This window comes from Chelon labrosus (genome assembly GCF_963514085.1).
Source record: "Chelon labrosus genome assembly, chromosome: 2".
NCBI classification, from domain to species: Eukaryota; Metazoa; Chordata; class Actinopteri; order Mugiliformes; family Mugilidae; genus Chelon; species Chelon labrosus.
In genome coordinates this window covers 21011754-21039398 of record NC_140338.1, presented here as the reverse complement: position 1 = coordinate 21039398, position 27645 = coordinate 21011754, and the positions used below count along the sequence as shown (strand labels likewise).

At 43.8% G+C, this 27645-nt stretch overlaps 2 protein-coding genes across 10 annotated transcripts in view; both read right to left on the bottom strand.

Moving 5' to 3' along the window:
- rims1b (regulating synaptic membrane exocytosis 1b) overlaps positions 1 to 10236 on the bottom strand; it is a gene marked incomplete at its 5' end in the record, with an annotated part of 68488 nt that extends 58252 nt beyond the window's left edge. For all 9 annotated transcript variants that reach the window (XM_084567253.1, XM_084567254.1, XM_084567255.1 and 6 more), the window contains one exon: positions 10070 to 10236. In XM_084567253.1, coding sequence (XP_084423379.1) covers positions 10070 to 10236 — 167 coding nt within the window. The remainder of the gene's footprint in view (positions 1 to 10069) is intronic.
- An 11061-nt stretch (positions 10237 to 21297) lies between these two features.
- LOC311505941 (keratin, type I cytoskeletal 19-like) lies at positions 21298 to 24789 on the bottom strand. The gene is made up of 8 exons (XM_084569770.1): positions 24323 to 24789; positions 23704 to 23786; positions 23309 to 23465; positions 22930 to 23094; positions 22696 to 22821; positions 22179 to 22399; positions 21758 to 21813; positions 21298 to 21664 (listed from the first exon to the last, which is right to left on the bottom strand). The coding sequence occupies exons 1-8, from the start codon at positions 24719 to 24721 to the stop codon at positions 21558 to 21560; spliced, it is 1314 nt and encodes a 437-aa protein (XP_084425896.1). The 5' UTR covers positions 24722 to 24789; the 3' UTR covers positions 21298 to 21557.
- Positions 24790 to 27645: the final 2856 nt, after the last annotated feature.

Here is a 27645-nt window from a genome sequence, read left to right as displayed (position 1 = left end):
GTTGAAACACTGCCATAATGAAATCCAAGCTGAGTCTGGCAACATTAGGCTGGACTGACATAGTATTTCATGGAAGAATTTGACTCCATTTTTAGACTTTTGGCTTTGTCCATCATACTGTCTATATTTAAGACACTGTTTTGGTCACGCCACATTATGACGTTAGATGATCAGTCACAGGTGTGTCCCTGTTGTTTAGTTCGTTATTTAAGCAGGCATGCAGAGATGCTTTTTGCGCGGTGGCTGATCTCACACAGCTTTGTGCGTGGCCGTCCATGACACGATCCCATCACTTCCTCCGAACGCATACACACACCGAGATGGAGGGAGAGAGATGTGGAGAGCCTGGTCAGCCCAAGCAGAATGCATTCTCATTAAACTTTAATGTTGGGGAGGTCTGGGAGCACTAAAGAGGCTCCTCACTCAGGTCTCTCACTCTCAACACACTCACTCAAGAGTCCCGCCCAGCCAGCATCTCTTCCTCTTTGAGCGTGAAATGACATACCTGTCCCACTTTGTTCCCTCTGTCACCGCGAATGTAGCTAATGATCAACCAGATCTCAAGTCAGTGCAGCTGTATCAACACAAGGCGGTTTCCCAAGCTACACAAGATAGCCCTGGCCCTGTTTACCAGAGGGAAATTGAAAGGAATATGAATAAGGAAGTGAATAAGATGGGTGTATATACTGATTCTGTGATAATCCTCCCTTTTCTAGGTAGGATTCCCATCAGAAGTTGGAAGGGTTTGCTCTAGTGTTAGATGGCACATTAATAAGGCCTGGCTTCGTGAGGGGAAGGACAGTGATTTATTCCCATCAGTCAAGTTCTTCTACACCAAACTGGAACCATCACTGAGCCAATGAATTGTGAATTAGAGCAACGGTCAATTACTTTACTTGAAAAATTAACTAGGTTTAAATTTATAAGTATAAAACACTTAATTTAATTCTCTCCGTGATGATTTAGGACACTGAACGATTCAGATTTCATGTAGATATGTAAGAGTGCTCAGGTTTATTTGTACACTTGGTGGCATTCGGTCATGATAAAAAAAGAAGTGGTATAATTCTAGCTTACATTTTTGTTCACTGCATTTGTTAGCGTCAGACCTCAGTTCTGGTTAATAAGCAACTTCTTTTATATGTAAAAAAAAAAAATGGTAGATACCAACATCCACACACCAGGAGAAAGTTAAAAGGGTCATAAGCAGGAGAGGTTTAGAAATAGCCCAGAATCATAGGAATATACACTGATCTACCATCATAACATTAAAACTACTGAGAGGAGAAGTAAACATTGAACATCTTATGACAGTACAATGTTCTGCTGGGAAACTTTCGGACCTGGCATTCATGTGGATAATATGTAGACATGTACCACCCACCGAGACCAGACCTCCACCCCACAGTAATAACACTCCTGGATGGCAGCAGCCATCCCTAGCAGGATGCAGCCTCACACAGGCACACACACAAACGGTTTAGGAACAACTCAAAAAACATTAAAAACAGCACAAGGTGTTGACCTGGCCTCCAAATTCACTGGATCCCAAACTGATCAAGTATCTGCACGATGCACTGAAACAAGCCTGATCTACAGAGGCCCCTTCTATGACTTGTGTGACTCAACATAGGATTTGCACTAAAGCCAGACCTTAGCCCAAACCAGAAAGCCTGGCGTCATTGCCAGACTCAATTCTTATCTGAGTATGAGTCTGGTAACACGGCATTTGGATTTGATTACAGGACACGCTGCAAAAGATACAGAGAAAAAAATATCTCTGCACACAACTGGATAGTCCCACAACCAACTAATTCTTCACAAATATCTTAATTGCTATTAATTGTTTGTCCTTTAAAGTTATTCAGCTGTCAATATCTTTCACAACAAACACGAGAGCGGAATCTAAACAGCTCGCTTCTCAGATGGAACCCGTTTTGTGGTGAATAAATTCTACCCCACAGTGCTCAGATGACGTGTATGGCTACATCACTGTTACTCTTCTCTCTATAACCAAATAAAGCTTGTCCAAACCATTCGATTGGCTCGGCAGATATTTGCCAGAGCGTAATCGGTTCCAAATGGATAGGTTCCAGACCAAACATGACACAAAACAAATTGTAGGCACGAAGGCTGGTCTGGCTTTCAGGCTACGAAGCGGAAGTACTCCACAATATGTGGAGAAGGCTGCCCACTGACTGACTACGAATCTGTTCTACGGCATAAGATGACCACAGCATTACAGTATGATTAATACAAATAAAATCATCCATAATTAATTCAATTCATATTTAATTCAGTCTGCCTTGGCACACATTTAGTGCACACATGCATGAAGAGGTATAATAATGTATTGAGCATAAAGTAGTGAGTTTTGTGAAAAACCTAGAGAAACAAACATAGCTGCTCCATCAGACATAAAGATGCACGCACACCAGCACTGCACAAACACAGGCACAAATCATGTTCCCACGACGCACACACACACCGACTTCTATTCCTCCAGGTGTTGCAGACACACCCGACTGCCTTGGAGTTCTTTTAATTAAGAGCAAAGTGGGAAGATCTATTGCGGCAAACTCGTACACATATGAAGCGCTTGGATTCACACTGTCTCCAGCTGTCAGGAAACCGAGTCGAGGCTGGCTACAAAGCAACAGGACCAACTGTGCAGGAACACAATCTATCAAAGAGTGTCCTTTCCTTCTGCAAGCATCAACCAGCTGAAGAAACAGCCACACCATCCGGGTCTGTGGTGGAGTTTGTGTTTCACTTGTCATGAAGGCTGCAGTTGCCAGTGCAAGCGCTGTGCATATGGAGGTGGGTATTTGAGATGGGGGCATTTATTTGCATAAAATAATAAGGAGCATGCACACGTTTCCTAATGTACACACATGTTTCCTAATGTACATTAAAATACCTCCGCTCACTGTGCACACAGTATGACTGCACACCAAGCAAAAAAAAACAGTACACACTGCAATTAGTCAAATTCAACTCTGAGCTAAAACTGAAACAGGTTAACAACAGAAAAACAGTTCAACAGAGCATCAACAGCAGCCACTGAACTGAATACTTAAATATTTCACGAACTGCTTCCAAGTGCGTGCTATTTTCAGACATGATCCATAATTCAACATTAGCATTTTTCTCCCAGAAACCTGGGAACTCTTATGTATGCTCTGAAAATGTTTCTCTTCGATTCATCTTCGATTTCTTTTTTACTCCAGAGACTTAATGTGATAACTTGAGAATAAGAGCTGCAGCTGTTTCCAACACAAAAGTCTGTGAAGTTGATGCAGACTAATATATAAAATGGGTGCCCCCCAGGGGACTGTCCTGGCCCCCTTTCTTTTCACCCTCTACACAGCAGACTTCAGACACAACACCGACAGCTGTGTACTGCTGAAGTTCTCTGACGACTCTGCGATTGTCGGCCTCATCAGAGATGATGACGACGCAGAGTACAGAGGACTGACGGGGAACTTTGTGGACTGGTGTCAGTGAAACCACCTTCTTATCAATGCAAGGAAAACCAAGGAGATGGTGGTGAACTTTCGCAGACGCCGTTCTGCCCTCCCCTCACCACTGAACATCCAGGGAATGGACATCGAGCAAGTGGACTCTTATAAGTACCTGGGTGTTCACCTTAACACCAAACTGGACTGGACTCACCACACTGACGCACTCAGGCCTTTTGGAGCGTCTATGACTCTGTAGTGGCATCAGCCATCCTGTACAGAGTGGTCTGGTGGAACAGTGGCATCACAGAGAGGGAGAGGAAGAAGCTGGATAAGATCATCAGGAAGTCCAGCTCTGTCCTAGGCTGCCCCTTGGACTCAGTGAGGGAGGTGGGTGACAGGAGAGTTATGGCTAAACTGTCCTTCATGCTGGACAATGAGTCTTTTATGCTAGTTTTAAAGTCTTTATGTTGTTTTATGTGCATTGTAGCACTTTGAGGTCATTGCTTTGATGTAAAGTGCGTTATAAATAAAATGTATTATTATTATTATTATTATCATATTATTATTATAGTCCCACCCCCTGCATGGTGACCTGACAGGACTGAGGAGCAGCAGACTGCTTCACCCTCAATGTGTGAAGGAAAGATACAGAAGGTCTTTCCTTCCTGCTTCTGTTAGGCTTCAAAACGAGCACTCCTAATATGTGCAATATTATTACACCATAAGGTGTAATAACTTTATAACCCAGCTACACCAGTCTGTGCAATATCTGACTATTCAATCTGTGCAATCTCTGCCATTTCTGTATGCTGTCGCAAACTGCAATTTCCCCATTGTGGGACAAATAAAGGTTTTTCTTATTCTTATGATGAAATACAAATGAAGTGTTACAGACTCAATTCTTATCAGAATATGATAAGGCTAACAACTTGCTGTAAATCTTCTGATACACATTCCAGTCCTGTAGGAGGCAGTAATGCACCTGCAAAAGCAGTTTGGCAACTCCCAAAAAGAAGAATAATGAGAAGAAAGAAGGCATTTCCAATCGGATTAAGAGGGTGGTGTAAAATATGGAAATCTGATCTCCTAATAACCATGTAAACGCTTGATCTGATGGTTTCTCTCTGGTTGGAATAAATTCATTCTTACTGATGATGTTTGCTCCAAACATCAGGTAAAGAGATTCCAGGAAGGACGGAAACATGGAGGAAGCAAAACAGCCAATAAACAAGTGTAGAGAAGATGAACAAAGCTGAAATCCATGTCAACAGCAACGTTGGAAATATGGAAACATCTTGGTCATCTTCTTCTACTGAAGGAATTCAGTGTTGGAAAGGTTAGTTGAGGGAAAACCTTCTTCTTCTCCTGTTATATTTCCACAGCATGAGAACCACTTTGTCAATAAAGTTCTATAGAAATTGATGTAAACACATATATCTGATCAGATCATTTCATTTAACTTTATTTAAGTCTCTGATCAGAATGATAGATTAAGCTGATGTAATACTGTCCATGTAAACATGGCTAGAAATAGCTCTCTGGGAGGCAACAGCTCTCACTTTCCGCCCAGTCATCTGATCCACTGTTAGTATGTAAGTATTGATTAGTGCAGCATTAAGTAAATAAAATCAAATCCAGAAGCAACACATTAGAAAAGAAGACAAGCTACGTCCCCTGAAACATCCCAGCCTGCTCCTGACCTTGTCTCCCAACTACATTTGACCTCTTGGACAGTAGCAGCCATATCAGACAGCGGACAGCAAGGAGGGCTTCACTGCCCCCTCGATGCACCCTGCAGCCTGCAGCCCTGGTAAAGAGAGATTAGGAGTGTGTGTGTGTGTGTGTGTGTGTGTGTGTGTGTGTGTGTGTGTGGGACCCCTTACAGAAGCTCTTCCCATTCTTTCAGTCTCCCCCTTTTCTCTCTCTCCCTCCACCGCTCTAATCCGTAAAAACCTCTAAATCCTCCCTCCGCTCCCTCCGTCTGTGCCCCAAGTCCTGATTTCTTCTTCTGTCCATCTGGTGCAAGAAACAATCTGCAGCAACAATCTGAACCGGCGATCAGAAAAGAGTCAAAGAAGAAATAAATGTTACTAAAGAACAAAGCCAAGGTCAGGAACGTGCTCCAGTGGATTAAATGAGTGCTACTACTAATAGTGCTTACTAGTGCTTCTCAGCCATTAAAGTCCTCCACCATTCTAACCCTCGGCCCTGTGTGCATCCACCCCGGGCTGAAACGTCTACAGTCTCTCTGCTGAGCGCATAAATATTTTACAAGTTATTTCTATATTTACGTTTTGGAAACCTCAAAAGCTCCCATGGGAGTTCGGGAACCTGAAGTAGCGCTGAGCTGCTGTGAAAAGATTTCCTGTTTTTTTTTTAAATTTCACTATATCTGAGATGTCGGTCACTGTAGTGTTCAGCCTTTCACTCGCTGTCCACAGCGTGACAGCTCCCCTCCGCTAACATCCTCTGGATTAGGAAGTCAATGGAGGTTTAGCGAGTCAATGGAGGGAGTCTCTGAAGTCTGTAGTGTATTAGACGAGGACAAGGCGTCCGTTGGGGCTCTGAATCAGAGCAGGAAAGCCCAGGTGCTGACTTCCCAACACCTTTTAGCCCGGGAGCAGGTGTTCTGACTCAACTTATTGGGACACTTTCGGTTCTTTCATGCTGGAGGTTAAATTCATGACAGACAGCAGCATAACCTTATCACTGCCAGCTGCTCAGGTCTCAGGCAGCGCTGCAACCCGATTGGACAGCGCTGAGCAGGTGGAACAGTCTTGGCGTACTATTGGGTACTGAATGTTCTTTTTTGGATGTGAACTGCCACTGCTGGTGGAACGTAACGTGTCTTTGGCTGTTTTTTATCTTGCAGTGAAGATAAATTCATTCTTCTTATAGACAGTGTTTCCTTTCAAGAGATTCTAAAATGGGGTTTTAACACATATAGAACTCCATTAAGATATCATGCGTAAAGGCCAAATAAATAAAATTAAAAGTGAAGCAGAGATTACACTTCTGGTATTTTTAGCCGTCTCTTTGTTGTTTAGTAGCCTTATGATCAGGGTTAAGTGCCACATATTTATGCAGACTGTGTTTACATTGGCTTCTAGTAGCTGTTAGAATTTTAGGCCAATTTAGAAGTTCATCGTCAAGTAGCGGAGACATGTACGCCAACTAACCGCTGGCTGGCTCCGTTCTACGGTGGCCGAGAGTTCGACGCACTGCAACACAAGAGAACTAAACATAAGCAAAGTGAAAAATGAGGGCTTTCATCAAAGTGACAACACATTCCCTGGAAGTTCTCACAATGCTAGCAAATACAGAAAGGCACCGCAAGAAATGCAAATGACAAAGGAAATGTTTCCAGTGGATCACAAAAAGCGATGAACCTGATGTAAGGCCTTGTAATTCTTTTGCTTTTTATCAGCAATTTAAATAATCTGACGACACAATTCATTTGCAGATTGGCGACATTTGTCATTTGTGCTGCTTGGAGCATATTTCCGTATTTGATGGTGTTGCAGTGCATAGGTTGTCAACTTGCTGAGGATGTATTCCCAGTTTACTGAAGTTGCCATGCGCTGAGCTCTCCCTTTTCCCTATACATGTAGGTTACTGTACATATCTAGGAGATCGGTTTTATCATCAATTGGGGCCATTAACTGTTTCCGTTAGGGGAATCCAAACACACAATTTGCCCACGACCAGTTTTATTTGCACATTCGCTGCATATCCTAATATTAGTGATCGGTCCAAGCTGCACCCCGCCTCTCTGCCCAATGCTAGCTGCTACACTCGGGTCCCCTGTGACCCTCCACAGGATTATAGATAAGTGATGGGTGGATATCCTGATATCAACACAGCTTCTCCTCTAAATGAGAAATCACCATTTACTAACAGTCTGCACTGAATTACTGAGATAATCCTGTATTCTAATTCGTCTGCAAACACGCGTAAATTACTAGACCCCATTTGTGGCCATGTAGGCTTGAGCCTGCTCGCGTTTTTTAATGCTACAAGCCAGGCTTTGTGTGGTTAGTTGCTCATGACAAAACTGAACTGAGGTGACAACGCTAGTGATGGGGCCACAAATGACACATAACATATGATAAGGCTTTACAAGTTTATGTGTGTGAAGGTTCTCAGTCATCCAGGTCATGGTATATCCAAGGGGTGTCACTACAGGTAATTGGTTGTCAACAGATCCTTACCAGTCTTTTAAAGCTGAAGAGGCTACTTAGATGAAATCTCTTCAAGAAACTCTACAAGTCAACTCTGACAGTACATACACTGTACATTCAGGATACTCAATTTGCAAAGAAGTCATCAAGTATAAAATAACGTCTGTGTTGTTGAACATCCATGGCAACATTACACTTCCTGTTTCTTGTATTATCCAAAAAAATAAGATGAGACAAGAACAACTGGGCTTCTGTGGTTTCTCGAAAACATTTCATCCAGGCAGCTTCTGCAGTTCTAAAAGACTGGTGAGGAGTTGGGGTTGAAATAGGAACATCTGTGGGAGATGCCAGTAAGAAACTAGGGTCTGTTAAACCCCGACTTCCCATCAGTCATTTTAAATTGAAGAAGATACACGGATGAATCATCTCCAAGAAGCTGCCCTTGTTTCCGCTTGTTTTCTCTTTCCATGAGCGTGCTTTAAAACTATACGCTTTTCTTTCCTTCATTTTTCCTCATTTTCTCTGTCTCGTTTACTCCGACCCACATACATCAACGCCGGACAAATGACTCTGCTGCTGTTCTATCTATATTTGTCTGTAGCATGCTCAAGCTGCTTTGTGTGCTTATGGGAGGTAAGGCCAATTTTACTGGTGGAACTAATTCTGGATGGCAGCATCAGCTAAATGGCTAAAATACTTTAAAAAAGGAGGGTATAATTATTTGCATTCTGCTGCCCGAGAGATGTTACATCTTGCTGATCTTACCTATAATATATTTACACACACACACACAGAGATGAATTTAGAAGCCTTCCCTTCCGTAACAAAGAGCACTTCACTGCTATTTATCCATCTGTCGTGTAAATCATGTCAAGGCTCCTCCTATCCTTGTGGGTAACAATCTAAAAATGCACCGTGTGCCTTACTATCTGCACATTTCTCCAAAATCACATTTGTCCTTTGTCCACGCTGCTCTGGTCCCAGTAATGATTAGCCAGATGATGAAGCCATTATTGACTGAACCTGCTGCCTGTGCCTCATGGAACATTAAATACATCACTTCCTCTCCAGGGGCCCGACGCCGGCCCCCCTCGCCCAGCCTCCCTTCAGGCTGCAGTCAGGAAATGGAAACAGCCATTAGAATGAGAGCAAGCCAGAGTGTTACGAGGCTACATGATGCTGCACGCCTGCAACGGCAACATCCCTTATTAGGAAGCCAGAAGCAGCAGCCAGGGGGCCCTCACAGGCTTCAGTGTGGATGGAGCAGGTTAGCGTTGAGTGCTGGTGGTTCTGATTGCTTGTGCTGGAAACCCCCACAAGGCATCAAACTGCAAAGCAAGCCTTTGTCAGAGGCAGCTGATAAACCCTCAGTAATGTCTCTCTAAGTGACCTATAGCTTCCTCCTGTCAGCCCCTCATAACGCTCATTTACTGGTATACAGCTTTTCTCCCGAATGTAACATCCTCATTCTCATGCTCAACTCGGATTATTTGGCGACACAGAGGCGTATAGAGACGTGCCGGCTTCAAGACATTTCTATCGTCTGTATCTGTATCGTGTCCGGGTAAGGCCTGCCTAGCTTGCCAACCACACCCCATCTTCTGCTCTCCGCCGATGGAGACGAAGACGCCGCCTCGCCGCCGTCCCTCGGTCGGGGCTTATAAAACGGTTTGGGTCGCTCCAGGGCCCATGAGCTATAATGTCATTGTTGTTCCCATTAATGCTAAAGCGATCTCTCTTTCTCTCTTTCACACACAAACACACAACCCCGCACACTCCGACCTTACAGAGAGCCTTCGGGGATGAAGCCCCCTCCAGCGTGCGTGCGTGCGTAAAAAGGAAAGCAGTACTGATGTGTAAACTGAGGGATGGGGTGCAGTCCCCATTGATGAAAACGAGTGGGTGAAGGATGGATGAAGCTATGATTCATCCCAAGCACCCCCCCCCCCCCCCCCACCCCCGTCCTCCTCCTCCTCCTCCTCCTCCCCCCTCCTCCCTCCAGCTCTGTCACACCCCATCCTCACAGCCCCATCTACACCTGTAACACGTTTGACCCTGTTTCGGGTCACCCCCGCTCACGTCTTCTATTAATTTATTGATTGAAACAGTTTGGATTTTTCTGAGGCTGCCGGCTGTTGTAGTCGTGAAGATGAAGGGGGCTTCTTTTGGAAAACTGAGCTCTAACTGCTCCAGTGCGCCTTTATATCGATAGGTACATGTTTGGGAACACACGGCACCTCTTTAAGACGAATCTACAAGTGAAGGATGACGGCGGAGCAGAGCAGATGGTGGTTACTGGGTGTGATGGGTGTGTGGCGGTATCACTGGGCTCTAACGAGCAGCTACAGGACGCATCTTTCTACCTTGAATGTCTCCTAACTTCCGCGAGAGAAAAAAAAAAAAAAAAGGAAATGCAGCCCTTACTTTAGCATGGCTTGTTCTTTCTCCTCTTCCTCCTTTTGCCGAGCCATCACTGCCATGATGATCTTCCTCTCCTCCTCCGTGAGGTGGCTGAGGTCCGGCAGATCCGGCATGGCTGGCGGCACGGTGGGTGGGCGAGGGCCGCCCTGGGGCCCCACCGAGGCGGACATCTTTTCGACCACCACCGCCCCACCACCACCACCACCTCCTCCTCCTCCTCCTCCCCCTCCTCCCCCCTCTCCTCGGCGTGTCGTTTCGGCTGACAGGTTCCCCGGAGCGTTCCCGAGCCACACCTCACGACATGGTCCGCGGGCAGAGCGGCAGCGGCAGCCGCAGCGAACAGTGCAAGCCGCTCATGGTTGCAGGCACCCCCGGTTGTGCTTTTGTTTGTCCTCTCTCTGGGTGTTTCTCCCAGCACTCTCTCGTCGTCGTTCCCCCCCACCCCCCCTGTCGTTGCCCTCCTCTCCCCTCCACCGCCCGGATTTCACGGCGAACCCATGTCCTTTTTATCACGCCGGTAGTTGAGTCGAGCTGAGGGGGGGCGGCCCTGGTTCACTCGGCCGGTCTCTGATGCCTCCTCCGTCGTCGGACTGGATCTGGATGTTGGGGAGGTAAAGGCGGAGCCCGTGCTCTCTCTCTCGCTCTCTCGCTCTCCCTTCTCTCTCTCTCTCTCTCTCTCTCTCTCTCTCTCTCTCTCTCTCTCATACTCGCGTAAGAATGAAGTCCTCCCCATCGTCACATTCTACACATCCTAATGCTTTATCCACCTCACACACACAAAGTTGACAAAGCACACATACACCGATCGGACACAATATTATGCCCACTAACAGGATTAGTAAATACCATCGACCATCTTGTGACAATACAATATTCTGCTGGGAACCTTTGGACCTGGTATTCATTCATGTGGATGTTACTCAGACATGTACCACCCACCTAGACCAGACCAGGCACCCCCACCCCATAGCAATGACACTCCTTGATGGCAGCAGCCATCCCCAGCGGAATGCAGCCTGACACAGACACACACACACAAAAACGGTTTAGGAACAACTCAAAAAACATGAAAAACAGCGCAAGGTGTTGACCTGGCCTCCAAATTCACTAGATCCCAAACTGATCAAGTATCAAATACCCTCCCCTCAAACCATAGGACCCAAAGCCCCCCTGTTGCCAGACACCTCAGGACACCCTCAGAAGGACCATGTCCATTCTCTGATGAGTCACAACTGTTTTAGAGGCACAAGGGAGACCTACACAATATTAGGAAGGTGGTCATAATGTTACGCCAGATTGGTGTATATTGGTATGTATTCAGACCTGTCAAGAGTGATGTGGTAACTGTGCTGGTTAAATGTGTTTTGAATTTTGAATAATTCACCAACAATGTCAGCAGCAAAGCAAACACACACCTCGTCCTCTGTGCATCATGGTTGAACCACACATGTAGAAACCACCCGCTCACCTTTTCTGAGTGTCACAAAGACATGGAAGGTGGAACCAGACACCAACACCATTTCCACTGGTCAAATGTCCATTCCTTATGTAATGATGGACTGCCATTTCTCTTTACTTGAGTGGTTCTTGACATAATATGGATTGAAACAGCAGTGGAATTGGGCTAGTCAGTGTAGAGAACTGTGCACCAATCCTGCCTCTACAAAACACAACTGACAGTGTCAAACACATCAAGAAAGCCCACAAATTCATCCTTGACCAGGCACACCTGTTAATAGTAAACCATTCCAGGTCTCTGTCTCATGAAGATGATGTAGAAAATGTCAGGAGTGTGCAAAGCTGTCATAAAATCAAAAGATGGCTGCTTTGCACAATTTAAAGTATAAAACGCTTCCCATTTTGTTAAACGCTTTTGTGTTTACAACATAATTCCATATGTGGCCCTTCATAGGTTTTGATGCTTTGATACTTGATATATATATATTCTTTTGTAATTTAAATACAATTCTCAAGTTAAAGCCAGTTTTATTAATACAGCATCTCGTTTTATGGCTCATTTCAGCACCATGGACAGCAGGTGGTCCATTTACAGTTACTGGCTTCATTGTACAAGGGACGGGATTTACACCTGATAGAATGAAAGAGCCCACCTCATAAAGACCTAACTGGAGACCTGGATGAAACACTTTTAATATAAAAATCCTTAAGCAGAAAAGTATAGTATAATAAAATCTTAAAATCTACACCTACTGTGGATCTTATCATTTCATTATTATGATTTTGACTTACTTGGCTATTTTAAGTCAAACACCTTCCATTTCCTATTGCTAGTGTTTTAATGCTGCAGAAAATATTATATGTCATGTTATATTTTTCCCCAAAGTGAAATGCAAACATGTAATGAAGAACCAAAACTACAAAGCTGAAACAAAGGCAACTGGACTTGGTGGGTTGTCGTGAAGAATGAAATGCAAAGATCTTCCATGTTTAATGTCTGTTTGATTCCAGTGCTAGTATTTATTCAAACCAGCCAACGTGTGCGTGTAAAAAAGAAATTTATCTGGTAGATTTCTTAGCATATCATCAGATTGTTCTTTTTGTCATCAGGGGCATGCACTTCTTTCTGCTATTCAGACAGAAAAAACATTTTCTGGATCTACTCTGCAACTGCAAGATGCTCACCTGCAATTGGAGGAATCTATTTTGATTCTTCCTTCAGTGAATGGTACTCTAACGTCCCGTTAATGGTCATGACCTGGATGACTGAGAACCTTCACAGACATATGATGAAGATATTAATTGTTAATATTGTCAGCTAATCTGTGAAAGGCCAAAGCTCCAGCCCCGGTCCAATAATAGTCTCAGTCGGAGTTACTACAGGGCAGCCCTCCCTCCCTCCCTCTCCCTTCCTCCTCGTTTTGCATTCAGATCCAGACTCTGAGGCTTCACCGATTCGATGCTGGCACCGGTTTCTCTCCGATGACATAATACTTGGTGAACGGCTGAGTCCGTCCAGCAGATGGCATTAACCCCCGGCTCGGCTGAAGCTGACGCCGCCGCCGCCACCAAGCCTCCGTCCAGTGACGTCACTGAGGAGGTGACTGTGCCGCGGTGACGTCAGCTTCCCGTGGTGCAGGATTTTGTCATCATTTAGGTCGTGACTGGGGACCACCAGCTCTGAGTGACACACACAGCTGCAGCAGACGTTCGCTGCAGGGAGACGCGGACGTCCCCGCTTTTGATTTCAGCCGTGTCAGCCCTGATCTCGGGACATACAGTCAATATGGTCACATGCATGCACAGTTTATTCACGCCAGAAGCATGAGAGGAGTTAGCTCTTAAAGTCAGGTCTTAGTTTGTTTTAATGCATCTGAGCTGGTTGGAACTACAGGAAGCAGCACTGGATATTTTAAAAACTTTCCACATGGAAACAGCTCATATCTGCAGGTGGCTACTGCTGAAATACAAATGTAGCTTTTTGTTGTGACGATTCTGTCGATTCTCAGTCATTCAGGGTTATTTGTCATGTGTCTACAATACATACACACAAGGAATTTATTCTCTGCATTTTACCTATCTCCACACTTGGAGCAGTGGGCAGCCGTTTAAGGCTCTTGCTCAAGGACATAGAGGGGATTTAACCAGGGACCCCATCTCCCCACATCGTTGTATATCCAAAAAAACACAGCAAAAAGCCAATTAGACTCCAAAAAGTGCAGTTTTTATTTTAATTTACTTATATTTATATCTGGATTTGTAGATTTATGTATTTGGCACAAACATACATTTTATCAGGAGCTGACTCTGATGATGACGCTGAGAAAACTCTGCAGAGAGAAGCTGACCGAATTAGCTTCAAGCTGTCAGGCTTTTAGTCCTTAATTTGAACGTCAAAGACAACACACTAAACTGCCAAGAAAAGGAAACACGTCAAATGTACTGTGATTTGGCTTGTTTTAAAAACATCCAGTTTAAAAATAGCTGAGTATTACGTTCAAAGGGACAAAAAGGGACAATGAGATGGAGCCCAGACATCCTAATTATATGCTAAGGATTAACATTCAAAACAACAATTGTCCCTATGATATATGATCCATACTAAGTACTAGTGAAAATGAATGCATTATATATATATATATATATATATATATATATATATATATAGATAGATAGATAGATAGATAGATAGATATTGTAATTGCACATAGGTCACCACTTTTTAATGATTTTAAGCTATTCTGGCATTAACGTTCTGTTACCTGTTAACGTTATAATGCCAAAAGCAAGTTCAAGATTAACACTACAAGAATGTTAGCTAACTTATAAGGTGAACGCCCTTAATTATGCAGAATTTTAAACCTTAATAAAAAATAAAGAAAACACAGAGTGAAACACATAAACCTTAATATCCTGTAAATAAATATTTAAACCTGAATCATTTCTATAAAACTTCAACTTGACATTGTCTCAGTTCACATTGTAAAATTATGATTAAGACAGATAAATGCTTTTTGTATGTTTATGTATGTTTTTGTAGTTTTATTTTTTTTAAATTTTTTTTTGGATGGGTGGGGGGCGGGTGGGCTGGGGTGGAGTGGGGCGGGGTGACGTGGGGGGCGTGGGGGGCGTGTGGGCTGGGGTGGCGTGGGGGGCATGTGGGCTAGGGTGGGGTGACGTGACGTGGGGGGCGTGTGGGCTGGGGTGGGGTGACGTGACGGGGTGGGGTGACGTGACGTGGGGGGTGGGTGGGCTGGGCTGGGGCGGGGGTCTGTCAGTCACCCAGATCATGGTGTATGAACAAAACCAACTGGACTGGTTTTTTGGATAAAACCCATGATCTATGAGGGATGGGGGGTGGCCGGGGCAGGGGCAGGGGGTGGCGGGGGCGGGGGGGGGGGGGGGGGGGGGGGGGTTAAGGGTTAGAGGGGGTAGGTGCTGAGGTGTCTAGTCTGGTCTAGCGTCAGTGTGACGGCGGCAGCTCATCATCTTGCGAAATCTGCACCAGAAGCCATGATGTTTCGTCTTTCTGCCGTCTTCCTGTTCATCCTGAGATGGAGATACAACAGCTTCATCATCGCTGGTCTTTGGTTGTTTTCTCCAGAAGCTGTGTTTCTTGCCTCGTTTCTCGTCCTGAGGTGGAGAGACTGCGGCCTCATCCTCTTCAGTGCTGCTGTTTTGCTGGTTTTCACGTGTCGAGCCCCTCTTAGTTTTCTTTGTTTTCTGCTTGTTCTGAAGGGCAAGCTCTTGAAGGCGGATGTTTTCGGCGATCACAAGCTTCAGTTCTTCTTCAGCTTTGCTGGCCTTCTCCTTCAGGGCTTCTTCTTTCTCCAGCCACAGCTTCTCCATCTCTTTAAGTCTCGTCTCTGAGCTCTCCTCTCTCTCAGCCAGCTCCTCCTTGAACTTCTCCTCCAGAGCCTGGCACTTGTTGATGCTCTGGTCTAGTTCAGCTTGTTTGAGGCTGAGCTCAGATGAAATGGTCAAATGGTCACTTCTTACAGTGTCGATCAGGTTGTCTTTCTCAGTGATCTGTTCCTGCAGCTGGTTCACCTTCTTCTGACATTCGGTTTCCATTTGCTGCAGGTCAGAGATGCACTGGGTGTCGTATGTTGATCTGAGCTTTGTCAGCTCATTCTCAAAGTCAGTCTTCATCTGGTCACAGGTTTTCATCAATGAATCTGTGACTGTTTCTGTCTCCGTCTTCTGAGCATGAAGAGTTTCTTGAAGAGAGGAGATTTCCTGGTCTTTCTCCAGAATAATTTCTTCTCTTCTCTTGTGCTCCTCAGCCAGCTCCTCGTTGAACTTCTCCTCCAGAGCTTGGCACTCGTTGATGCTGTGGTCCAGTTCAGCATGTTTGAGGCCGAGCTCAGATGAAATGGCTGATAGCTCGTTCTTGACGGTGTCGATCAGGTTGTCTTTCTCGGTGACCTGCTCCTGAAGCTGGTTCACCTTCTCCTGACATTCGGTTTCCATTTGCTGCAGGTCAGCGCTGCGCTGGGCGTCGTATGTTGATTTGAGCTTTGTCAGCTCGTTCTCATAGGTAGCCTTCTGTTGGTCAATGGTGTTCATCCAGAACATTTTGCTTTTCTCTGTTGCCTCTAGTTCAGCACGGAGTGAGCGGATTTGTTCTTCTCTCATCATGTTCTGCTCCTCGTCTATCCTTGCGGCATTTAAAGCATTTTCCAACCCGCTGATCTTCTGGTTGGCTATATACACCTTTCTGCCTAGCTTGCCCTGTAAACAGCGATTGTTGATTTCCAGCTGGACGTTTGTGCGCTCCTGTTCAGCTGCAAGACTTGACATGGTGTTCATTGCAGAGGTCATCCCCTGAATTTTCTTCTCTGCAGAATGAAGCTCTTCTCTGACTATGGGCACATCAGAGCTTTGATACAACTCTCTAGGTTGTATGTCATGCCATGACCTGGGATGCTGGGGGGTGTGAGTCTGTGCTCTTTGCGAAACCTGATGCAAGTCCATATACGAGCTGGGGGGCACTCCTGCAGGTTGCATTCTATGCTGGTGCTGGCGATGCTGGGCGAGGGCACGCGACTGTGCTCTGCGCGATGCGTGATGTGAGTGCATATCCGAGCTGGGGGGCACTCCTGCAGGTTGCCGGGGGGCGTGAGCCTGCGCTATACGCGATGCTTGATTTGAGTGCATATCCAAGTTGGGGGGCACTCCTGCACGTTGAAAGTTATCCTGGTGGGCTGGAGTCTGTGATCTCGATGCTTGATGTGTGTTCATTTCTGATCAGGATTTATCAGTTGTAGGAAACTGTAGTTGACAGTTAGTCCTGGGGGTGGCGCTCGTTGTCAGTGGCTAACGATGCCGGATGTGTGTGAACGGTTGTTCGGAGTATCTGACGGTGTCTGACGGACGTGAGTCGGTTGACGGTAGTCTGTGTGCGTTGATCGTCGCTGATCGTAGCTAATTGTTGAGAAGCTTCTGCGCTGAGCTGACTATACATGGTTTTGAATGTGACGTCATCACATCAAAGCCAAAAAACATTTTCCTTTGATGTCAAAGAAAAAGCGTTTCCTTTGATGTCGACCCATCGTGACGTCACCCATTGGATTCTGGAATTATTATTATTATTTTTTTTTTGCACTTCCGCATTGGCTTCAAATTTCAGACCCGGATGTTGCCGCCTGGCCCTGACATGAGAGCAAATAAAACGACCCCCCCCCCCCCAAACGTACAATCCCCCCACTGAAAAGTGTGAAAGTATCAAATTTGTTAGTCATGCAGAGTAGCTTCTTTTGAGTGTGTCATATATATTTAGCCTATATTATTAACAGATAACTATTACTAACGCAGCATATTTTCCAACCTTGTTTTGATCTGCAAAATATGTACATACCTCCACACGCATCTTTAGCTTCACCAAACTAGCTATTTACACTTGCAGAACTTTTTTTCTGTTTTATCACATGTAAACCTGCTGTGTGCAGCTCTGCCATTGGACAATACTGTCCAAACCCTCGTATTGTTTTTTTTTGTTTGTTTGTTTGTTTTTTTTCAGGGAGTTTGACCAGTTTTTACACTGCTCTTTTGAGTTTCTGACTGTTGATTTGGACATAATTTCTATACACTGTGTGCTGTTAAGTGTTGTTATGAAGCTGAGTCAGTAAAGAGCGTCAACAGCCAGCTAAACTTGGGGCTGTACATATGGATGGTGAACATGATGTGGTAAATATGAATACTTAATTAGATTTAGGAATGACACTGTTTTTTTATTTATTTTTTTGGTCACATTTTGATATATTTTAACAAAAATGGTGTTTGGGCCACACACATGTAATGTTAAATATCTATTTTTTTTTCATACTTTATTTTTTTATTCGGTCATTTTTTACCAAAGCAAATAACTATGTGACAGTGTATGTATGGGGATCTAATTTAAATTCACACAGAGAGCACTCCGGATCGAAGTAGGGCGCCTCAAAATCCCAGGCAAAACACATTTAGAGGCCCCGTCCAACTGAGAAACCCTAATAAACCTATAGTCATGTGATATGACGCTTAACCAATCTAAATGAACTAAGTAAATGCTGCTGGCTTGTATGGCTCGTTCAGCTCAAACCTAACTCAAACCTTCTGAAATATAAGCTAACCAAATGCTGCTGGATAGCTTAACCTATAATCTAAATGAACTAAGTAAATGCTGCTGGCTTGTAGGCCCACAGAGCAGCAGAGGATAATTCGAACCTTGTGAAATATATATATATATATATATATGTATGTGTATAATATAACAGTCCTGCACTAAATCTCCTTCGTGACTGTTCAGTTTATGTCTAAACACAACAACATTTTGGAGGATGGAGTTTGTGGTACTGTTAAACTTGAATGAATTAAACACTAAAGTGTTCCTGTTATTTCACCTCGCCCACTGACTAAATTGTGATGTCAAAATAATATAAACATGCAACACAATGCAATTCAATAGGACTACAGAGTCCAAAGTAAAACACAGCTGAATCAAAAGCTCCCTCGGTTATTTGAAACTAATGCTGAATACCAGAACCTTCATGAAGGTGAGATTTATAGTAGGACTGTTATATTAGAATACATTTGTATTTAGTAGTGTACCTAATGATCTGGCAAGTGGGTGCACATCGGTCATTGTGAACATACTGACATCTAGTGGACACCTGAAGACACTGCATGGCAGGGAGCGACTAGAGAAACCTTCAACACGTATGACGTTGTGTTTGTCACTTAAAGGGAAAGTGTTGGGCTCGTTGACTCATCAATCCACATCCACACAGTCCAAATAAATAAGTACACCAGCAGCAAACGTGAAGAAGAACCCTGATGTCTGTACACTTGTAAATATCCTGCTGACATGTATCAAAAGCTGAACTTCACATCTTAATCTTGTTTTGTATCTTTCCCTCTAAATGATCCTAATTTCTCACCTTAATCCAGATTTCATTCAGGGAGAGCATGTCACATTCACAGACTTCAGTTACAACACAGAGTCATGTCACATGCAGAAGTCCTCAGATTACTTCAGTTGTGTGATGTATCTGGGATGGACATCTGTGGACTATAACCATCAACAGGGAGTGTGTAGAGGTGGTTCAGACCTATAAGTACCTGAGTCTACAGCTGGATCACAAACTGGACTGGTTGGCTAAGATAGACTCAAAAAAGGTCAGCGCCATCTCTATTTCCTTAGGAGGTTAAGGACGTTTAATATCTGCCAGAAGCTGCTGGACATGTTCTACTGGACTATCGTTGCCAGTGGCCTTTTCTACGCTGTGGTGTGCCGGGGACACAGCACTAACAAGAAGGACACCTCGCGGCCGGGCAGACTGATACAGAAGGTGGGCTCTGTGGTAGGGGCAGAGCTGGAGTCCCTGACATCGGTGGCAGAGGCAAGGACCTTGAACAAACTCTGTTCCATCATGAACAATGTCCACCACAATCTACATGACACCATAGTCAGGAAACTCTTTCAGTGACAGGCTGCTGTCTCTGTCCTGCACCACAGACAGGTTGAGGAGGTCGTATGTCCCTCAGGCCATAAGACTATACAACTCCTCCCTGTGAGGAAACAACTAAACATCGGTCATTGCTGCCAGTACTGTATATTTTTTGCAAAGCATCATATATTCATTCATTCATTCATCTTCTGTAACCGCTTGTCCTGTGAATCTAATCTAATCTAATGTCTGTGAGTCATCCAGGTCATGGTATCTCCAAAAAACAAGCTAAAAACCAGTAACTGATGGGCATCATCGCAACCAGTCTTTTAGAACTGAAGAAGCTACTTGGATGAAACGTCAAGAAACCCTAATTCTAAGTCCAGTTTGCCTTTGTTTCCACTTTCTGTCTGTTGTATCATACAAGTAACAGGAAGTAGAATTGGAAACCCTGTGTTTAGGGCGTTGCTAGGTTTCCATATAGCTCCTAGGGTGGTGTGAACATTCAAACAATGAGCAACTCCAACTGTTTGTTTATGAACAGCTGAAGGGGGATAGTGGTGGGTGTGTGGGAAGACCAGGTGGATGATTGGATGACTTTTTTCTGAATAAAACATAAAAATACACACAGACGAGTTAAACATAATCTGAAGCAACTCAAAAGTTAGCATCTCAGATGGGAAATTAAAGGTGAAGCTGACAACTCATGTCGCTAATTCATCAGTTGTCTCTCAAAACTTCACGTAATACAGCAATCCAAATTAGGATAAAGAGGTCAGCAACTGATACACACCATCAAACCAAATAAACTGAAGTAAGTTTTTAAAACATTAATTTTACTCACAGGTTAAATGCTTCAGTGCGGCATGGGGGTGTTTTTTGGAGTCTGACTTGTGATTTAACAATAACGTTGGCTCGAATACATGACAACACTGGCCATATTTTATGTTCGTTAACATTTTTGAAAATGAAGCAGGAAAACCATCTCATAATCAAGATCAAGGATGGGACTGCGCACTGGGAGTTCATAGTCAGAGCTGTGAACTGTTACTGGTTAATTATTTTCCAAAAGGTAAAACATCCATTCAAGTAGTTTGACTCACTTGACAGTAGATTACACATTAATATGTTCTCACAATTACAAAACAAGATTATCCTTTCTTCACTGAATGCAATGGGCTGACAAACAGGACTATTACGTTTACTTGGCACTTCATATAATGCCCTCGGCAATTGCCAAAGTTGTGGTGCAAATATGAAGAGGTGCACCCTGTTTGCGAAGCATTCTTGTTTCTCTTAACATTTGAACTAAGAGCTAGTGAATAAACACTCACTGCAGAACAAGTAATAGGCTTAAACATTTGTCTGTTTGTGTCTTTTAAGAACAATATTGATTCAGCAAATAGAAAAATGAAGTACCCTTGTGAGAAAAAATCTCACCTGACTAAAAACCTGAACACTGAAACTGAGCTGTGGTATGTGTCATTGCTTTTAGCAGCCTATTATTAAGAAAGACACACCAAACTGATGTGCACACAGTAACGTAGAGCTTTCTTTATGGCTTCAGAAGAAGACGAAAGGAGGATGTTTATCCTGCTCAAACAATTAACAGAAGATAAAACGCATGGGAGGTGTGGTCTCAACTAAGAGAAATACTGCGATCACAGAGACGGTCAGATATCTTGACGACAATCTCATTTGTTGATGGGATTTGCACTATGGTGACATGTAACTTGACTACAGCTGAGTCTTGGTGTTTGTAGAAACGTACACATCATTACAATAAAATTCATTTTTCTATGACCTTTCTCAGTGACAACAGCATAAAAAAAACACAATTGGTCGGGGATATTATATTTCTTTTTAATATTTCTTTCAATATAAACGTCTTAATTTGGCGTAAGTGCTTTTCTTTTCTTCAATCTGTTTCACAATGCTTCTGGTGTTACAAAATCTAAGAAAGAAAACATTTTACAGTAAGTCAGATTAAGAATTTAGTAGTATTTTCTTACAATGCTCTTCTTCTTGGTTGCGTTTAGTAGTTTTATTTTTAGTTGTTTTTATCCATGCAATAGCCCCAGCTCTGTTGGGAACCCATTGGTCTACTTCCTGATGACCTCTGTGTCCACATCCTCTGTGCGAGACACTACTTTCCCATCAATGAGCTCCTCAATCACCACCTTTGTCCTCTGGGTGATGACGGGTTTATCTGCAGAGAAAATCAGAAAAAAATAAATATATATTCATATTACATTAATCAACAGCAAAAGAGCGGGAAAATGCAGCAATGGTGTAAACTCACGTTTTTCCTGTGGGACTTGTTGGACAGTTTGTTGGACAGTTTGTTGGACAGTTTGCCTAGAAGATAAGCAAGAAGTTAGTTTTTCATTCTCACCACTTGAGAAACGCATAATGCAGATGTTAAAGGAGTTGATCAACAGTTTTAAAAACACACTTATGTGCACTCTGCTTGTGACAAATGCACCTCTAAAGGCACAAATCAACAATTTGTTTGTCAAGTGATAATTAAGGAGTATGTGTTTTGTTGCTGTAGGACAGAGGCAGATCTGTTTCTAGTCTTTATGCTAAACTGAGCCTTGTTCTGTTTTGACTCTAGAATCTGAATCTACACGTGAATGGTGAACGTCCCTTTTTAACATTATACCTGCCGGCCTTATTCCAGAGCGTTAGGTTGGACTTTGTGTGACAAACATTTTACTTACCTTCCGCACTCTCCGTCCAGCAGTCTCCTGTACTCAGCGATCTCCATCTCCAGCCTGGTCTTGATGTCAAGCAGTAGCTTGTATTCTGAAGACTGCCTCTCGATGTCCGCCCTCATCTGGCAGAGCTCGTTCTCCAGGGCGTCGACTTGGGCCTGGCGCTGGGCGAGCTGCTGGCTGTAGCGGGACTCTGTCTCCGCCAGCTGGCCCTCCAAGGCGGATTTCTGAAGAAGAAACACATGAGCGTTCACTGGGTGCTAATTGCTTGTTTTTCAACATCTCTTTCAGGTTATGTCACCTAAGGTACAGAAAAGTGAGGGAGCAATTACAAAAGGTGACTGACAGGTTTGAGGACTGTCAGTCACCTTTGAGATTTTCTTCTTTGAAACATCTTGTAAAAATATGTTGTGCAGTGCAACAGGTCACACAGATAAACGCACTGTAATGATACATAAATGCATAAACACAGAAAGTGTTTCCTTCAGTATTGACATGTGTATCTGTGCAGATCTGTCATTACCAGGCTGAGCTGGGACTGCAGTTCGATCTGAAGCCCCTGCAGGGTCCTCTTCAGCTCGGTGATCTCACTTCGGGAAGTATTGAGAGTCTCCGTGCAGGACTCCACTTGTTGGTTCAGTTCGTCAAACTGGAAGACAAAAGATTGGACATGGAGATGGTCACAGCGCTGTTGTGGATCTTTCAGGGTCTTTCTTAAAGCGATGAGGTTCAAAGTACGGCTTCACGCTCCCCTCACCTTGACCTTGTACCAGGCCTCCATCTCTTTGCGGTTCTTTGCGGCGATAGCCTCGTACTGACATCTGACCTCATCCAGGATCTTGTTCAGGTCTTCCTGAGGCTTGGCGTCCACCTCCACGTTCACGGAGCCGGAGGAAACTTGGTTACGCATGGCCGCTATTTCCTACAAGTAGGATAGCAGACAAAGGTTAGATAAGGCCAAAAACAAACCCAGAAGAGGAACAAAATAATAAATTATCCCCTGAGACCTTGGAAAAGAGCTAGAAATTTCAAAGACCTCGTAATAAAGAAATACAGAATCTGAGGTCCGTGATAGCAAAACTGCAGCCGTTAGACTAAGAAATGAGATGCTGTGATCAGAAGAGCAGGCCTCTCACCTCTGCATGGTTCTTCTTCAGGTAGACCAGCTCCTCCTTCAAGCCCTCCAATTGCATCTCCAGGTCAGACCGGGCCATGGTCAGCTCATCCAGGACTCTACGCAGCCCGGCGATGTCTGCCTCAACCGAAAGGCGCACTCCCTGCTCATTCTCGAACCTGTCAAGCAGAAAGAAAGCAATTAATATTAAAACCAACAACAAACAGACGCTCCGACAGAAACCAGTCAGGCCAGTTTTACCGCTCGGACCGTTACAGCCTTGTGATTATGTGCCCACAAGGCCTGAAACAACCGAGCGAACATGTCATTTTGGAACAATACAAATGATCTCTCCAAGTCCGCATCATAAAACACACTTCTACGAATTAGGACGGGGATTATGAACTGTGAGCTCACTTGATTCTGAAGTCCTCTGCTGCGAGTCTGGCGTTGTCAATCTGCAGCATCAGCCTAGCGTTGTCCTGTGTGGCAGTGCAGATCTAGGAAAAGTAAAGAGTCCGTTGTTAAATATCATTACGAAGGTGTGTTAGTGATTCATTGTTCAGAATGTGAGCTGGCAGGGTATTCCTTCCAGTTGTTTTCTTAACGCCTGACTGGATTCCACTGCAACTGCTGTGACTCTGATCGGCGTCAGATATACCACCAGCACTACTCTCAGCAGGGTTCGCAGATAACTCACACATGCCAAAATAAGCAGTGCCTGACATTTAATGAGGTTTTCTCCTGAGGGCATGTGACTGAGTGATGATGCTGATAGACTTTAAGTAGTCTGTCAACCTGCAGTGTATCACATGAAGGAGACCCAATACAAAAGAGAATAAATAAGAATATAATAGAAAATAAAATGAGCTGCGATCTAATCCACGGACAACAATCTCTGTCCTTAGTTAATAAAATGAAAGCATAAAGAAGATTTATAAGAACGACTGGAAGTGACATTTTTCAAAGTATGAGTACTGGAAGGGAGCGTTATTTTTGACTTAAACAGAGGTTATGATGTGTATGAGATGCTTACCTTTCTGCGCAGCTCATCGATGATAACCTCGTACTTGCTGTAGTCTTTGGTTTCGGGGGTCCTCTTTTCGTACCACTCCCGGATTTGGCGCTCCAGCTGCGCATTGGCTGACTCCAGAGAGCGCACCTTCTCCAGGTAGGTGGCCAGACGGTCGTTGAGATTCTGCATGGTCGCCTTCTCGCCGCCCGACAGCACCAAGTTGCTGCTGCTGCCGCCGCCAGCTCCACCTCCGAGCGCAGCAGACAGGTCAAAGCCGGAGCCCAGGCCGCTGGAGGCGTAGGACACCCGGACGTTTCTGCCGCCAGCGCCGCCGTAGACGCTAGTCCCGCGCCGAGCGCAGGAGAGTGAGGGCATGGAGTACAGAGACATGGCGGATTGTCCGGAGCGGTACGAGGTCATGGTGACTTGCTGTCAGGTGAAGCTTTCACTGAAACTCAGAGAGAGGCGTAGAGGAGCTGGTGTTGAGGCAGCCCGGGAGATGAGCTTTTATAGCAGCCTACCTGGAGGCGGGAGGGGCTGGGACAGGTAGGTGGAAAGATGCTGCTCGCCACTATCACAGGTGTGACCCCCCTGGGCGTGGTAGATTTAGCACTCGCATGAAATTTCCAGATAAAGGACACTGGGCGTGTGAGGCGTTGCTCCTTCTGACTGTCATGTTTAATTAGCGCATTTAATCCGGAAATGGAGAGTTCATTTTCCCTTTACAGGCAAATTTACTTTAACTGCGCATTTAATGAGTCACTGCAGTAGTTTTAACGTGTAGGTTTAGGAGTTATTGTAATTAACGGAAGAAAAGCCTATTAAAAATGAATGCAGTGCTCTTTTTATTATATTTTCCCATGTATCGTATTGCTGTGCTTGCATGTGTTCATATAGACCGTATATGAATACAGCAGGTGTACATCAGAATTATTTAAATCAGTACTGTTTTCTCTCGCACATATTTTTATATTCATGATTTTTTTTTTTTATTTTTTTTTTTTAAGCTGTTATTAAGTTACTCAAACTTGGTACAGATACTACTTGTAAATTTATTATAAATATAATTCATATAATTAAAATATATTTTTTAACTTATTCTACTTTTTTTATTTTTTAAAAAAAGTTGCACCTTATCTGGTCTTGTCTTGTCTTGTTAATGCTGCTTTCTCTCCCTGAATTTCTATTACGGGAGATCAATAAAGGTAAAATCAAAACGTACCTAATATTTGTCTTTAAATTTTAAACATGGTATTCATTTTATAACCCTGAACATTTCGACATATGTCTTGAGTCATACGTGGAGGACTGACTGACCAACCTGCATCTCCATCCCTGTGGCTACAGCTCTAGTTTGGCTAAGTAAAGTGATGAGTAAACAAGCCACAGGGCAGCTCATTTGCATATACATGGGCCTATTACTTTACTGAAATTCACACATCAATTCACTGCTCACAAGTTAAGACATACACATATAGTTTACACAACATGACCCTTGAGCCTCTAATTATATAATTTGGTTTTTGGCATTACATTTAAATGAAATGACATGATCATTTTCAGTTGTTGGCACGGAGATCAGACAGTTAATACTCAGAACACACTTTGTTTCAGTGCTTCGCCGCCTCGGGGTTCTTCTGTTACAAAGGCACTTGCCGGTGTGTATGCGCTAGAAATCTTTCCAGTTTGGCGTCAAATGTTGGACGAGTGACTTTTTTCAATTTCCGGCAAATTCTCATAACCTCTGAAGGAGATGATTAAAAATCATTAGATGCTTGAAGATTATATTGTTCCCTTCCCACTTGATACCGTGGGATGGCTCCCAGAGCAGCTAACAGAAGAAAAGGATGCCATTTATTGTCTTAATAAAAAGAAATCTGTTTCTTTTTTCATGTACAGTCATTCTTATTTGTGCTCTCATAAAATTATTAAAAGCCCACATTAGAGGAAACCAATAATAAAAGAAATTGGCATGCATCCCAATAAAATCTAATATGACACATGTTTAAATGCTTATTCAATCTACCACAGACTTATACGGAAACACAGAGGCTTGAGGCTACCCTCTACACCTTGATCATTCCATGCTCCACATTATGGCTTCATTAAATCCACACAGGACATGGTCACCCAGTCTGTTAGCGAGTTTTAATCTACTTGCAAACGGCTGAACAAGCCCGTGTGTTGCCACCCAGGATGATTGACTGCATCTGGGTTCTGGTGTTTGCTACCAGCTGTTGCACGACAAAGCCTCAGCATCAGTAGGCTTCTATCTTGGCAGCGATGGTTGTCTACTGCAGTCTAAGACGGTGGCTCTAAAGGTGAACAGGCTCCAGTTCCCATGACACACTGTCATAACTGCTGACATTTCGACAGACATGTCCATATATCATTTACTTGATGTGTCATTACAAGTGTGGATCCTGTGAAATGGTTCAAGCAGAGGTAATTGGCAGTTAATACTCCAGTTAATGGAGGGATGGGCACGCTCTGCCCTTTAATCAGATGTTCTTAATTTGTTTGCCTTTTTGTAACCTTTCACATTTGCATAGAGTAGATTCAGGAAGTGAATTTTCAGGTTTTACCTGAGTAAAAGAAGTGAATGTCCTCAATCACAAAAAGAACAATCTGATAAAATACTTAAATAGCTCCCTATCTAGCAAACACGCCTTTTTGAGTGAATGCATGATAACACTGACTAGCTCTAGAATTAGACAAATATTATAAAAGAAAATATAGCAAGACAACATTTATCACTAACAGACCCTAGTTTAATAAACTTGAGTCTTTAAGGTAACTTCTGATCAGTCGTCTACAGCAGCTCGGAGGGATTTTAGCCCATTCTTCAGTACAGAGCCGCTTCAGTACTGAGATGTTGGTGGGTTTCCTCACATTAAACTGTTTGCTTCAAGTCCTTCCACAACATTTCTTGTATTAAGGTCAGGACTTCATTCATTTTGTTGTTCATTCACCAGTCTTTTGTAGAACAATTTGTGTGCTTGGGATTTCTCAGTTCATGAGTCCATCAGCGATGGCAAGCAAAACAGCAGATGCAGCAAAAAAAAGGCCCAAACAAGGACATTACCACCCCCATGTGTCACGGACAGGATGTGGTTCTGATGCTGGAATACAGCCTTGTTTAGTCTCCAGACATGACGCCTCTCATTTAAACCAAACAATTCTAGTTTGGTCTCATCTCTCATACATCCTCCTCCCTGCCACAGCAGCAGAAGCCGTTCTAATGCTGTGACTTTGGATTTCATGGGTTCGGTAGTCTTCTTTTTCGGTTTATTAGAGTTTAGTTTGGCATGTACAGGGTTAGAGGGGAGACACCAGGTCCCACG

What these genes read in the sequence shown, in the direction of transcription:
- LOC311505941 (XM_084569770.1), bottom strand. Translation starts at nt 24,721, where the DNA reads ATGACCTCGTACCGCTCCGGACAATCCGCCATGTCTCTGTACTCCATG. An exon ending in GCAGAGGACTTCAGAATCAA is followed by an intron (nt 23,466 to 23,703) that starts GTGAGCTCACAG and finishes TCTGCTTGACAG; the next exon opens with GTTCGAGAATGAGCAGGGAG. An exon ending in ACAAGTCCCACAGGAAAAAC is followed by an intron (nt 21,665 to 21,757) that starts GTGAGTTTACAC and finishes TTTTCTCTGCAG; the next exon opens with ATAAACCCGTCATCACCCAG.